The 14,677-nt window shown below is 49.2% G+C and overlaps 1 protein-coding gene across 2 annotated transcripts in view; it reads left to right on the plus strand.

The window, feature by feature from the left end:
• The window catches only part of PLXNA4 (plexin A4), a 406,242-nt gene that overhangs the window by 283,084 nt on the left and 108,481 nt on the right, over positions 1-14,677 (plus strand). For both annotated transcript variants that reach the window (XM_038186736.2, XM_072041406.1), the window contains exon 6: positions 13,193-13,316. In XM_038186736.2, the coding sequence (XP_038042664.1) occupies positions 13,193-13,316 (124 nt within the window). The remainder of the gene's footprint in view (positions 1-13,192; positions 13,317-14,677) is intronic.

A 14,677-nucleotide genomic window follows, 5' to 3' on the forward strand; every position in this document is an offset into this window, starting at 1 on the left:
GGCTTCCTCAAAGAGTCCTATTCTTGATTTACAACCCACCTGAGAGCACAAACACACCACGGGCACTGTTTCTGCTTCGTGCTCTTTCCCTCAGTGCCCAGTACCAGAGCATCCTCTATCTTCCATCTACAACCAAAAGCCTGAGTCCTGCAACCAACCTGAAAGATGAGTTGTTTGAATGCAGCAGCATCCTGTTTGGTTCTTTTGGGGTTGATCCTGAAGGATACCACATCCAGCAAGCCTCTTGCTCCTTGTGGTCATGCCTGAACTCTTGTCCATCACAAATTATTGTGCTGGGAGATGTGTCCTGATGGATGGGTCATGCAAGAGAACCAAATCCACAAACCAGCGCTTGAATTCCTACTTTTTTCCACATCCTCAACCCTTTCCCAAACTGGATCCATGCTACCATGTCTCCACATCCCATGTTGGAGAACTTCTGGGTGCTGTCACAACCAGTAATACCTTCCCCAGGTGATTCTCCACACATCTACCAGCCCATCCTGGCCACCCTGTGCACCCAACAGCCCCAGAATTTTCCTCCAGACCCTATGTGATTTTAAAGGGCAGGAAACTAGGAAAATATGTGTGGGAGATGAACACCTGGAATGTATAATAAACGGCTCTATTGCCATGCATCTGACAGCCCAGCCTGCTGGAGGTCATTCACACCGCCACAGCAATTTTTCAGCGTTTAACCCATCCCTTCATCCACGCACAGCAGAAGGGAAATTCATCCATAACATGCCAACAGCCTTTTCCTTGCAGCTGGAGCTTTAGCTGGTCATTCCTAGAGCAGTCTGAAATCTTGGTCCTCATAATTCTTTGGGGTTAGCTCTGGGTCGACACTTGGTTGATATGGGCTTTAGCAGGAAAAGGAGGCTTAGGTGGAAGGGAACTGAACCTGATCTCTGACTTTTTGCCTGGGCAGTGAGACTGAGATGAGAAACATTCCCACTTTTTATTTCTCTGCTCCCCCAGTTCTCTTTCCTAGTGCACAGCATGAAGGAGCTGAGCTGTGATAGTCAGGATAAGGTATACCTTGAGTAGGGATTTCAGTGTTATTTGGGTCTGCGTTGGGCTGAAATGCTATTTTAGGTACCTGGGAAGCCCTGCCTTTGACTGAAACCCAGGGTATCTGTAATGTGAGGATCTGAAAACAATCGTATAAATATATTTTTCATTTAATGTGTGGCTTGTAAGATGGTTAATTTAGTTTTATATCCACTTTGTGCTTCTTCATTGCTCCAAAAAGATGCTCTAGAGATGGGAAGGGGGCTTGAGACACAGTCTGGGTGCTGCTCTGCACAGGTGTCTGAACCCTTCAGACAGCAAATCCCATACCAGGGACTTCCCATCACTATGAGAAAGCCAAACCCAGGCTATGAGGTGCTTGGTCTGTTATTTTTTCCTTAGTGAAGCCAAACTTTCCATGCAGAGGTCCTGACCCTGCCAACCCAAGCCACGGTGCAGCCGGAGACCTCCTTTTGGAGCCGTGTATGGGAACAAGGACTCAGTGTAATTCTGTCCGTGCTGCCCCGTGGTTTCTCAAGCTGTAGGTTGTACTGCTGCAGAGCACGAGGAAAAAAAAAAGAAATGTGCCCAGAGGAAGGAACTGTCTCTGCCAGCAGCAAGTAGCGGAGCTCCAGCTCACGTCACTGTCTGCTGGCTCTGCTGCCGGGGGACGTGGCAGATGGATGGATGCTCATGGGCAGGAGGAGGAGAGAAGGAGCCGAGGAGTGACGTGAAGGAGGAGGTGGTGATGAAGGTCAAAAAGGAGCAGTGGGGACACAGAGCCTGGTTTGAGAAGCTCTGTGTGGTCCCTCGTTCCCTGCAGCCTTCGGCGTAGGGCTTTTTGGGTTGCGGGATTTCTAGAGGTGAGGGGTTTTTTTTTGGTAATCAGTGCTCAAGCCCAGCCAGTCCGTCCTGTGGAAATATTTCCCTCCTTCTCGCTACATTTTCCCAAGTCAGGACAGCAGATGCTAGCAGTGAAAGAGCAATTAAATGACATGCTGGCTGAGCCTGGCAGCGATTCAGTGCTGCGTAAGTGGGGGACCCCTTACGGTGCGCTTCCCACGGCTCCCCAAACCTCCCTGCAAACCTCCTTGAACACAGATGCTGCGCTCCTTTGCACTTTTCCTGCCCTATTTATCCTTAAAGTGGTGAGGCTGAGGAAGCACCAGCTCGTCCCACCCTTCTCTGAGGACTCCTGGGTCTCGCAGTGGTCTTGGCAGGGGTTCACAGGGAAGCGTCAGGCCCACCGACTTGGATTAGCCCTGATCTCTGTGTGAATTGGGCAAAACACTCCAGATTTTACCATTCTGGAGGCTTGGGCACCTCCCATCATCTTCACCAGCAGATACTTGGCTCTTAAGCCACGGTGACAGGGAAAAGATGGAACAAATTTCTCTGGAGCTACCTGGGAGACGAGAGATGCTCCCACCAAGAATTCAGGGAAGAGCTTCCCAGGAATCCGAATCAGGCCACGAACAAAGAGCCTCAGCCCCTTTGAAAAAAAGTATTTTGCATCAGCCCTCGCTGAGGAGAGCTTGTAGGAGCGAGGGAGAGCGTAGGTGTTATCTACCCAGGTTCTCGGGAAGACACTCACAAATATTATTAACATGAATAGGAAGCACCATGATAGGATGCTCTCTGGGAAAAGTAATTTTGTTCATTAATTACTTGCCTTATCTAGCAACCTTGTTCCCTTTCTCGCTTTCTTCTTCTTTTTTTTTTTAATTTTCTTTAAAACGACTGTAAGTGAATTCAGGGCTGGGAAAGTTATTTCACGGCCTCCTCAGAGACAGGAGGAGAGCTGGTATTACTCAGGTAGCCTTCAGCCGAATCTTCGGGGGTTTTTCCATCATTCGTTTGAAGCCCACTCTTTTGTTGGCAGATGGCAAAAGGTGGTTGCTGGTAGATCCCTGTGATTTCTTTCGTGTGGGCGACCTCAGCGCTCTGCATCAGCTCACACGTGTGCCTTTGGCTTCAGCCCTGGCTGCCGCTTGTGATTTCGTGCTCTGAGCTTCACCTCCTGCCTTTAGCTTCCAGGCTCGTGTTCTGCCTGGTTAGTTCGGAAACAAAGGAGTCAGAGGGCTGTGGTGTAAGGGATGGCAGAGCAGGGACCCTACAGCCTCTGAGAGGTCCTTTCCTGGCATCTTTGACCCTTGCAAGGCGTTGGAAAGGGTCAGTGGATGAAGGCAGGTAGTACGCGTGCTCCCAGATGTCAAACATGCATGTCGTTTTTATTATTTATTTATTTTTATTTTTATTTTTATTTTTTTGGACTGTTTCTACAGCAGGGAATAGTTTTCTTCCAGCGACCTGTGCACATTTCCAGCACAATTGCTGCTAGGCACTGCTTCAAGGCAGGTTGCAGTGTCGGGTGGGGATTGGGAAATGCCAGCCCTCCTCAGGGCAGCAGCAGGGGTTTCACTGGAAGCTAAAGACACCCAAAGACAATGAAACTCACCTAAAGTTGCCCAAACTGAAATGCCACCATCGCCTGCAGCCTGGGGCTGGCACCCGCCTGGAGTCCTGCCCCAAACCCAAAGCTGTTCAGCTCCATCCTTGACTGAAGCTGCAGAGATTTGGGTATTTACTTCTATATTATTATTATTTTTGAGGTGTTTCTGAACGTGATGACTGCCACATGGCTGGGAGGGGACGGACGAGGTTTTTCTGCAATGCTAAGCAGCACCAGCTGAGGGGTCTGTGTCCACATCACCTTCCGCAGTCCCCCTCCCTCCTTTCCACGCTCTTCCTCCCCCGGTGCCAGCCAACAATTTCCAATTATTCATCAGACAAAAGCTCCAAGTTTCCAGGGATTTGCATGTGAAATGCTCCCGTTCATCTCAGGCTTGAATGAGCCATCAAAATGCTCGTCGGGGATCTCTCCTGCGGGCACACACACACACGTACATACAAATCATCCGTGGCTGCACCCCAGCCCGTGTGGTCCTTGGGCCACCTCTGAAACAGCGACCTTTGTTCCCAGAATGGGACCAAGGGGGCAGGTTGTGCATCCCAGGACCCCCCCTCCGGCAAGATTATTGGGGCCAAGAAGGTCTTCATCTCTGAAAATTTGGGGAGGGGGGGGATAAGGCGAGGAGAAGGAGCATGAAATCCCCCGAAGCACAAGGGGGAGGGATGCTGTTTATTGAGTGCGTGGCTTTGTAGGGTGGGAGGTGGAGGAGCAAATCCCTTGCACCCACGCCCCCCCAGGGCACCCAGGGTGGGCTTATTGAATTGCTTGGATAGAGGGAGGAGCCCACCTGGGGACAGAGATAACGGGAGGGCGGCGGGATTGCCGTTCTGCAGCGTAAGCCGGGTGAGTTATCAGGGCAGAAATTCAGCTTCTATTACCATGCATTAGAATAGATTAGCAGGCAGAGCAATTAGCAGCCTCGCTTCGTTTGGCCAAGTGACAGGGCCGGTGGTGGCGGGGCAGGAGGCATGCGGCAAGGAGCTGGCTTTTGGCAGGGTGGCCCAACGCCGCCCCAGGACGGAGGGGACTCGTGCTCCTTTGCCTTGGGGTTTGTCCCTGCTGGGCTCTGAGCCAGGCACCGAAAGGGGCAGGGATGGAAGTGAGCCGTGGTTGTCAGTCAGAACGTTTTTGTGGCTCGTGGTCTCCGAAAAAAATTGTCCAGGGGAAACGCAGAGCCTTTAAAAATGGATTTTGGTTTCCTGGTGGTGGTCACCTTTTGAGGTTATCTTTTGCAGGTCTCTTTACAACAGTCCACAGCCTTCTGAGGCTTCAAAAACCAGCAGTAAAACAAGACCACCACTTCCTCAGGCCACCCCTTTTCCTTTTTATAACCCAGACCCATCTCTGATGCCCAGAAAGCATCTTGGAGAGGAGAGCCTCTTGGTGGTTAAAGCCAGAGCCTAAAACAATTGAGGGTCCAATTGAGGGTCCAAATGAGGGTCCAATTCCTTCCTCAGTCTTCTAAATCACGTATTCCCCTAGTTGCTCCTTTCCTCCTGTAGGAAATCAGAGCAGTAGCCCCCTTTCCACCTTGCCATGCTTTCCAGTCGAGCCATGCCCAAGCCGTGCTGAGCTCAGCAGGACCCTGGATGCAGATGAAGTCGCTGGAAAAGCTTCCCAACTTCTCCCTGCCAGGGCAGGGTTCCCAGGAATGATCCTTGCCACGGTTTCATCTCTGTTTTCTCCTTCTTTTCCTGTAGCATCTCCTGCTTTTTAGTCCTGAATGGAGTATCCCTGGCAGTTGATAAAATTTAACTCCTTTGTTCCAAGAAGAGCCACATTTCAGTTTTCTCCTAGCAGGGATGGAGGGCAACCTAGAGGCCAGGAAGAATAGACAGGGAAGGACGACTGTTCACCACATAACCACGAAAAGTTTAAGGTCAATTATGCCTGCGTCTCGACATTTATGGCATCCCTATTCTTAGGACCCCGAGGGAACCTGGAAATGTCAAAACATTGCTAAAACTGACCTTAAACTTTACATGTTGGTGGGACTGAATCTCCTTCCTTTTCGCAACTCCGGCCACAAAATTGCTTTGGCTCCAGCGGAGGGAAAGGCAAATTTCAGCTGCTCCCTCCTTCCCCAGCCTTGCTCCCCCCTTGTGATGAAGCGATCTCAGGAGACACTGAGCTGTGCATGTTGATCAGACTCTTACTAAACACACTTCTCATTATGTCCCTTGTTCTCTCTAATTGCTCTGCATCCTGTCTCATCCTCCTTTCCAGTTGGGAAACCCCAAAACTTTTCCCTTAATAAAACTGAAGCTGTCACATTGCATCCCATCCTGAAAGAGGGACCAGACTAATCAGTTTGATTCTGACCTCCACATCCAGGCTGCGGGCATCTCCACCCCAAGCCATGCATTTCTGTGTCCTGCCATCCCGTTCCCAGCCTCCTGTCCCCAGCCCTGGCTGCAAATGCCATCAGGAGGCTTTGCACTTGGCTTCCACCGAGCTCCCTCTGCTGACCACCTTGCAAAAGGCTTCACAGACCTAGCTGGTTGGTCTCTCTGTGGACATCCCCTCTGCTTTCGAGCAAGGACTTCAGCACGGCAGGGTCTTGGATCTGGTAGGACATCAAGGCGAGCACCCCGTGCTGGTCTGGGGGTCGTGATCTGCCAGAAACTGCCTGGTTTTGTGCAGAAAGAAGAAAACTGAGGTGATACGACGATGCTGAAAGGCTCCTTGCTGCTTCCCAGGCTCTACAGGATTTTTGCCACACTGAACCAAAAGTGCTGGTGTGCAAGGCTGCAGGTTTTGGGAAACAGCGAGGCTGGGCTGGGAAATCTCAGATTGCCCTTGGAGAAGAAATTTCTTTAAACTAAAAGAGGTTTAGATTAGATATAAGGAGGAAATCCTTCCCTCTGAGGGTGGTGAGGCACTGGAACAGGCTGCCCAGAGGAGCTGTGGCTGCCCCATCCCTGGGGGTGCCCAAGACCAGGCTGGATGGGGCTGGGGGCAGCCTGGGCTGGTGGAAGATACCTGGAATTAAATGATTTTTAAGGTCCCTTCCAACCCAAACCATTTTCTGATTCTATGATAAGAAGTGTTGGAAGAAATGGAAAAATCCCCTCCTCATGCTTCATCTTGCTCTGGGGCATCTGGGACCATCTGGGCTTCTCAGGGACGGAGAGAAGTCTTCAATTTGGGGTTATGTCCCACCACTTGGGATAGCTGATGGTTCGGGTTGTGAAGGGTTGGGGTGCTGTGGCTCTGACCATGGGGGTGTTCACACGTTCACACTGGTCCTGCACATCTCTGTACTCATGGAGAGTGTGGGGCGTGCAAGGTGGCTGCTGGTCCCTTTGTCCCCACCTTCCTGCCCTCTCTCCATGTCCCCATCCTTCCCCTCGCCCAGGTCTGTGTTCTTTTTCCTCATATCCTATTCTCTGTAGGGTTGAGCCCGATGTGGTTAGGAGACATATGGCAACCCTGGTGATGAAATTCAAGGAGACAGACAGCTTGAGAAGAGGAGAAGGCAGGTCCAAAATACAGGGTGAATTTAAGGACATGAGCTGAAAACTATGGGCAAATGGGTCCAAGCTGAAAACATGGAACTGGAAAAGGGTGAGGAGAGGGACAGGGGCAACACCTCTATGTTATGTGCTCCACACCACAACAAAAAGCAATGGTTAGGCTGGGGAATTGAAGAGGGGATGCAAATGGGGATGCCAACATGGTCCTGTGTCCCAACAGAGCATCCCATCCTGGACCAAGGGTCTGTCCTTGCTGGGCGCTGGTGCCTGGGTCAGTTCAGCAGTGCTGGGGGAAGGCGTGAGCAAAGGGTGCCTGTGATTATTCTGTCAAAAGGTGAGCCAGTCTGTCCCCTGCGGGAAATGTCACCGTTTGGAAGCTGAAAGGAAAGCTGAAATGTCAAAACCTTTTGCAAAACGGCGATGCCCGCCAATTACCCGTTGGGAGGCGGTGGCAGGGTGTCATTTCGGGTTGCTGAGCAGACCCAAGTCATTGAACCTGGTGCTGCCTCACCCTCGGCATCAAGGAAGGAGCTTTGTGTCCCTCTTCCCTGGGAGCCCACCTCCCCGGTCGCTTTATGAGTTTTGCAATGCAAGAGCAATCAAAACAGAGCCGCTGTGCACTGAGTTGTGAAGCCTCTAAAAAGAGAAATAATTTGTTTGGATTTCATTGGTGGGAATTTGTTTGTTTTTTTTTAATGGTAAGTCTTTTTTTTTTTCTTTCTGAATAAAAAAAATCTGTAGTATGCTAACAGCAATCTGTAAAAAAACAGCAAAACCAAAATAACTGTTCTGAGTAGCAATTTCTGATCAGATCCAATCATCACTCTTTTGTCTAGAAAATTGTTTTAATTGACAAAATTGCATATCAGGCCTTTTCTATTGCCAGAAAACTGACAACATTTTTCTTTGTCTCATATTAGAAAAGTTGGGCGTTTAATCTGCTTGTGAAAAACTTAGCAAAGAAAAGAAAAACAGAATCAAAACTGTCTCCTGTTTCAGCAGCTATGGGTATAAACACGACAGGCTCCATCAGGAGTAGGTGCTGTTTTTCTGACCGCGCTGTTTCTACACTCAAAAAAAAAAAAAAAAAAGGAGAGAACAACAAAAAAGCCTTCTGGAAGCTTCCTCCTTGGCTTTCTCCTCCCAGGACTATCAGTCTCTGTCTATTTTGTCCACGCAGGGTATCAATTAGGCTGGGCTCCAGCAGTGCCCACCAGCTCTGGCTGATGGTGTGAATTAGCAGAACAAGCTCCCGGGACACAACGTGTCACCGCCACGGAGCAGCTGAGCTCTGGGCATTCCTCAAGCCCAAAAAGAGACTCGACGTGTGGTTTTATACGGGTTTTATATGGCACAGAAAAAAATTACCACTAGAAAGGCTGGGTGTAAGGGCCATTGTGCATTTTGAATGAGTTTAGTTTGGCATCCCAAGTGATGCTGATAGGTATGGGTGTGGGGAAAAAGGGCACAACTCAGGGGGCTGAGGGGTTTGGCCCTAATGAATGGCTGGATGGAGGTGTGGAGACCTTGTAGTGTCCGTGTAACACGTGTCTCCCTCGTGGTGTAAGAGATGGGGGGTTGCAGAGCTGCACAGGGGATCTGCATCAGGTCCCAAGAGCATCTGCAGCTCTGCCAGCCTGCAGGAGCCCTGCTGGGGAGGGGACGCGAGCAACATCCCTCTCATTTCCCTCTGCTAAACAAATGGCAGTCAACCAAAGCAAAGTTAGGCATTTCGGTCAGTAGTCAGGTGGAGAGATGGGCAAAAAGCACCAGGAACAGAGGAGCATCTCTCTTGGAGACACTTGTCTCACCCCACTGCTCTTAGCTGTGCGATCAGCATCTTTTCCCAAGTTTGTTCCCCATTCCTGGATCCTACATGGTCAGAAGAGCCATTTTTACCATCATCTTCAGCTTCCTGAGCTAATCTCCACCACAGCCACTTTATCACCGTTAGCTGAGGTCCCCTGAGCTCTGGGTGGCAAAGGCACGAACCCGAGGGGGAGGGAGGAGATGTACGAGAAAAACTCATGAGGGTGGACTGATGGGATGAGGATGATGGTCTGTAGGACTGTGTAGGGAGGGTACAGCAAGGATCAGGACCACACTGCGTTGGGCATGGAGGAAATAAATGTACAGCCCAAAATGTAGAAAGGCCAGGATGAAAAATCTGTTTCCCATGTTGTACATGGGGAAAATAAAGGGTTTGCAGATGGATGAGTACCCCACTTGGGTCTTCTTACGTCTTGTCTAGCCAGGTACATGGAAAACCTAACATTATCATCATTATTAACCCATTATTATCATTATTAACCCATTATTAACATTATTAACCCTGCTAACACTGGGCACTTAGGGACAAACCCTGGAGGTGGTGGATTGAATCTGGGCTTGGTCAAACCAAGCCCTAGCAAAGCAGACGAGCTTTTGGCATCTCACTGAAGATGTGGAATGTTTCTCCTTATGTTTCTGCATCAAATGCTTGCAGAATGTGACCCTGGAGGTTGTTTTAGGTCCCCGATTACAGAGCTGGGCTTTAACCATGATCTCTTGGGTGCAATACTGGATCCTACGTGGCATCCTCAAGAGACCTGGGATTTACTCTGCTCTCTGACACGTGTATATGCTTCTCTTTCCCATCTCTGAATGGGAATGTTTCAACCTCAGAGAGGTGTTGTGAAGATTAATTAGCTCCAGGCAAAGCCCTTTGAGATCCTCAGATGAGAGATGCTACAGAAGTGCAAAGTATTAATTTAACATTATTAAAATAATTGGTTAGTGGATGGTGAACAGAGGGCTGGTGCGAGCAGTATTTATTCCTTAATGGGAGATGAGGGGGAAATAACATTCCTCATGGTTCAGTGGTAGGAATGGTGTCTTAGTGTTTGTACTAATGGGTTAGACAGCGGCAGGACACCTCCAATTGTTAAAGATGCAGCTGATAATGAAATAGCAGGTGTTATTAAGATATACAGAGAGGTGTCATGTCTATAACATAATCTTATGCAAATAAGTCCGTGAGAGAAATATGCTCTTTTAGGTGTCTTAAGTGTAATGTGATGCCACCGGGTGGGAGTTACACACCCGCTAATTACAGCATGAATAGCACCAAATTGGGTTATATGGCAGAGGAAAGTGATCTCGGCATATTGACAGGCCCAGCATGTTGGAGTTACTGATACTTTATTAAAGGGAAACAATTATCAGCTGTGCAAGGTACTCTCCTGCATAAGCAGCAACAAAGAGGGCATGAAATAGAGCAGAGGAGCATGCAGCTCATTTTTGGGGCTGTAACGTCCCCTCTAGGCAGCTGCCTTCAGCAGCTGGGTGCTTTGCCTTGTTGGTTTTGGCTTTTCAGCTGATACCATTCGAGGACTTTGGGAAACTGATGCTAGAGAGCAATCCTTTCTCTGCTCATCCTGAAACAGTTTTTCCCACTGTTTTCTCCCCCTCCTGTGGGAGGATGTAATATTTCTGGTAGTGTAGAAGAAGACAGGAGGAAGAAGATTTCTTTATGGTGGGTCTATGTCTTTTTCTGCTCCCCTGAAAATCCACCAAGCTTTGCCTCTGAAGAACCAACGTTGCAGATGCTGAGCAGACACCAGTGAGAGAACAGCATGTGAACACTTCGGATGCTCCACGTGCTCCAGCTGAGGATAAAAAGGTGGTTCAGGAAAGGGAGAGGGGTGAAACCATGGGAATAAGGCTCTGGAGAAGAGCCTCCATCACTCCTCCCTGCACGGTCCAAGCTGCAGGACACACTGGCAGGAGACTTTATCCCTTTAGTATTGATCTGTGTAGCAGCTGGGATCGGTTACCTGGTTATCAGTTATGCTGCTGGCTCAAGGAGAGGGTTCGTGATGCTGATTTAAGGGCTTGAACCCCTCCAGTAACCCAGAGCCAGTCTTGGTTTGGTTCTGCTCGGCAGAGCTCCTCCAGTTGTCACATTCGGGCATCAGCCACAACCAGGTGATTTTTTTTTTTCTTTCCTCCTTTGTTTTAAATTGAGAAATCACATTGGAAAAGTCAGACAGCCAAAGTCAAATGTTACGAAGTGGCAGAGCTGAGGTCATACACGGAAAAAAAGAAATAATAATGTGTGATCCTGTAATTAAAGTCTGGCTCGCAGGGTGTCAGCGCAGGGAGCAGATTTAAGAATGCAGGAACTGCTCTCAGCCTGCCAGTACCTAATTCCTGAGAGCCTGACACTGCAACCTTAACTTCAAACTAAAACCAGGCTTAGTTTGGGGCAGTTTTTCATCATTTCATCATTTGTATGGTAATACACCTTTCAACAGACATCGGGGCTGTAGGACACATCAGTCTAATAGAGTGAGTCTTTGGTCTGAAGGGCTACATGTTTTAAATGCCTGTGAGCAGGAAACAGCAAGGTAAGGTGGTGGTTATCGTATTGCAGCTCCGTGGTAGGGCTGGGAATGCAAACCAGGTTCCTCGAAGCTTGGCCTATACCTCTGTGTTGCCCTCCCGTGTGCTGGATGTGTCTGCAACCTATTGAGCTATTACGCTCGAACAGAGCCTGCCCATTTAATTTTAGGAAGCCCAGATGTTTCTGCCACGCTGCATGGGGAGAAAATAAATGGGAAGGGGCTGGACTGTGGAATTTGGGCACTTGCATTTTGACACCGAGCCCAAAAGAGTTTTCTTCCAAGCCATCCTCAGGGGAGGAGTTCCCACGCCCCACGGAGCTTTGATGGGATCGCTGTGTCTGTTTGTTTAATGGAAGTGCTTCCCAAAATCTCAGGTCAGCATTTTGCCGGGCCTTTCGTTCCGTGCTAGGGGACTCAAGAGTTCTGAGAGCAGTTAATCGCCAACCCGCCTGGCCCTCTGGAGACTGCACGTTTAAAATTCCTGATCCAGCATGCGGCAGCACTAAAGGGGACTTAATGGTATGAAGGCTCCCAGGGAGCAGAGCGGGAGCTGCAACGCTGCTCTCCCTCTCCTGCAAAGCAAACCCAGAGCCTGCTGAGAACAGCAGAGATCTCCCTTTACGATTCCTGCCGCTGGAAACACCGAACTTTTCCGCACCAGAAAGATGAAGCAATTTGAGTTTTAAATTGGGGTGTTCATTTTATCTAGTGTCAGCCCCCAGAGAGAAGCCAAACCCTAAAGTTTCAGTCCAGACCCCAAGCTTTGTAACACTCAGGTTCAGCCATGTATTGGGTTTGTTTTTGCGTGTCTTACCTTGTATTTCTGTCTGCAAATCCCTGTGTGTGTGTATGGAGCAAGGACGTCGAGGGGTGATCTTGCAGCTAACCCTCCAGCAGCCCCTGTGTGTTCTCACAACTCAGGCTCCAAAGTCTGGGAGTGGGTGAATAATTTAACATCCGCACTTAGTCTTTATAGCTGATTTTAATGGGGGGTAATAGCATTGCTAATAACAAAATCCATTGAAGACACCCCGTGCAAGTCCATAACATTAGCTTAATGGCAAAAGGTAATTGGCATGCAGTTGGAGCTGTCCTTTTGTATTAACCCTGTGGGTTTCTAGGCGGACGTCCTCTTTGAAGCTGTGGACTCAGCACCACATGTTAAGTGAAATACAAATGTGTTTGTGCCAAGGGAATGCAAACCTGGATTGAGCCAGGATGCATTGCTACCGATTCACATTTTTGCTTTGTGTTTACACCTGGTGGAGAAGACAAGAGATGGTGAGAGTGCTGAAAGCACCGATGGCCGTGAGTGAGCAGTGGAAGGGTTGGGGGCTTGTGCTGCCCAGGTGCCACATGCTCACCCCTTTCTCTGAGCTGTCACTCTTTGGGAATACAGGGACTTTTTAAAAGTCAGCCCTGGGCACTTCTAATCAGGCACTTTCAAACAAGATGCTAAAGAAAACTCTACCAGTAAGGATTACTCTAGTTACTGGGTAATGGGTTGGAGGCTGCTCCTTCCCAGCATGGAGGTACCAGGAACCCAGAAGCATCACAGATTTGTGGCCTCCTCAGCAGGGCTAACAAGCATGGACTCTGCACAGCCACTCTATAAGAATATCCATCCCTTAGATGCCCCACTTCCACTGGAAAATGCAGTTTTCAGGGCTGTGGGTTTCCCCAGGTGAAGAGAGCTCAAGGATGATTGCGAAGGCTTTCCCACCTGTGCAGCACCAAAGGGTACAATGCTGACATCCTATCAGAAGTAATTGCTCCTCCTATGTCCTCACTGTTTAATCCTGGCTGCATTTTAACCCTATCCATCTCTGTCCCCATTTGCTCAGGTGCACAAGGAAGGAGCGGTGCGAGCGCTCCAGTGAGCCTCGGAGATTCGCCTCGGAGATGAAGCAGTGCGTCCGGCTTACCGTGCATCCCAACAACATCTCTGTCTCCCAGTACAACGTGTTGGTGAGGAACCTTAATTCTTGTCCCCCTCGCATTTAACCTGCCCGTGCTGTCTGAGAGACCCAGATATGTGCAACCTGCATTCGACGGGAGTGGGAAGGACTGGCAGCTCCGTGCAAGACGTTCTCCAGAGTCCATTGACTTCCTTAGTCCATTGATCTTCCCCGGCACAAAAAAAAAGACTCACCATGGGAGGGCATTTGGGTTTTGTTTGCTGTGAGGGCAGGTCTGAAGGGACTCCATGCCCTGTAAGTGTTGTGCACACACAGTGAGGTTGTTTACTTCCATGGAAAAGGGATTTGCGAATGGCTGGGAATGGAGCTTAGGCAAGTTAGAAATGACCTGCCAGAAGGAGGACAAGGGAGGGGTAGCATGAATTATTTTGATAAGCTTTTTTCTGGGCTGGAAGTGTCTCCACCACCACCTCCACCCTGCTGCAGCACAGAGTATGCAGAGCAGAGAGGCAGGTTGCGATGCAGAGGAATTGGTCTGCCAAGGTTTATGCTTGCTTATGTGACTTTCATCCTCACAATATTTAGCCTTTATGGCCTAGAACTACTCAAGTCAGCAGCCAGCACAGCACACAGTGAGTGCTGGCAGAGCAGCGGATGATCCTGATCTTTGTCCAGATCTGTGGCAAGAAATTTATATGGATGATCTATCCAGCTCCTGGTTTCTCTCCTGACACACAACAACACCTTGCATGGTGAAGACACAGCATGCCCTAAGAAGGAGGCAGAGACCCGTTTCATCCAGGTGGCTAGGGCTCTGCCCTTTTGACCGTAGTAGTTTGGGCTGGAATCAAAATTATAACTCGCACCCAAAGGGCTCCATCTCTGATAAGTTGGTGGCTAGACCCACACCCCGAATGGTCTCCATGGTGTTGCTCAAGGTGTATCTGCCAGACATCTTCCAGGTGATAGCTTTTGGAGTGCTGGGGTCTCTTCAGTGGTAATTAAATCAGCCTTTCAAAGCCTGCATGTCCAATCATTGCTGCTTTGTTTCAGCCTCTTAACTTTGCTATGACTTTACTTTCCTAGGCTTCAAACAAAACTGATCTGAGACATCTTAAGTCCTTTGTTCTTCTGGGAGTTCAAGGTTTCTTTTTCTTATTCTCTCAGTAGTCTTTGAATTCTTTTATGTTGGAATAAATCCTGGGGGACCAGCTGGCTCAGGGCGATTGAAACTGATAACAGAATGAAAGACCTTTACCTCTGCGTTGCTCTGGCATGGCAAGTCAATCCAGAGCTGCTGGGATCAGAAGTTGCCATCATCTGACCGTTGCCCAGTCATCAGCATGAGCATTGCCATGGGAGTCTCATCCCAGTCCCTGATGGACTGGTGTCCCAGCTCATCCACAGTCA

The sequence above is a fragment of the Anas platyrhynchos genome, chromosome 1, assembly GCF_047663525.1.
Source record: "Anas platyrhynchos isolate ZD024472 breed Pekin duck chromosome 1, IASCAAS_PekinDuck_T2T, whole genome shotgun sequence".
NCBI lineage: Eukaryota > Metazoa > Chordata > Aves > Anseriformes > Anatidae > Anas > Anas platyrhynchos.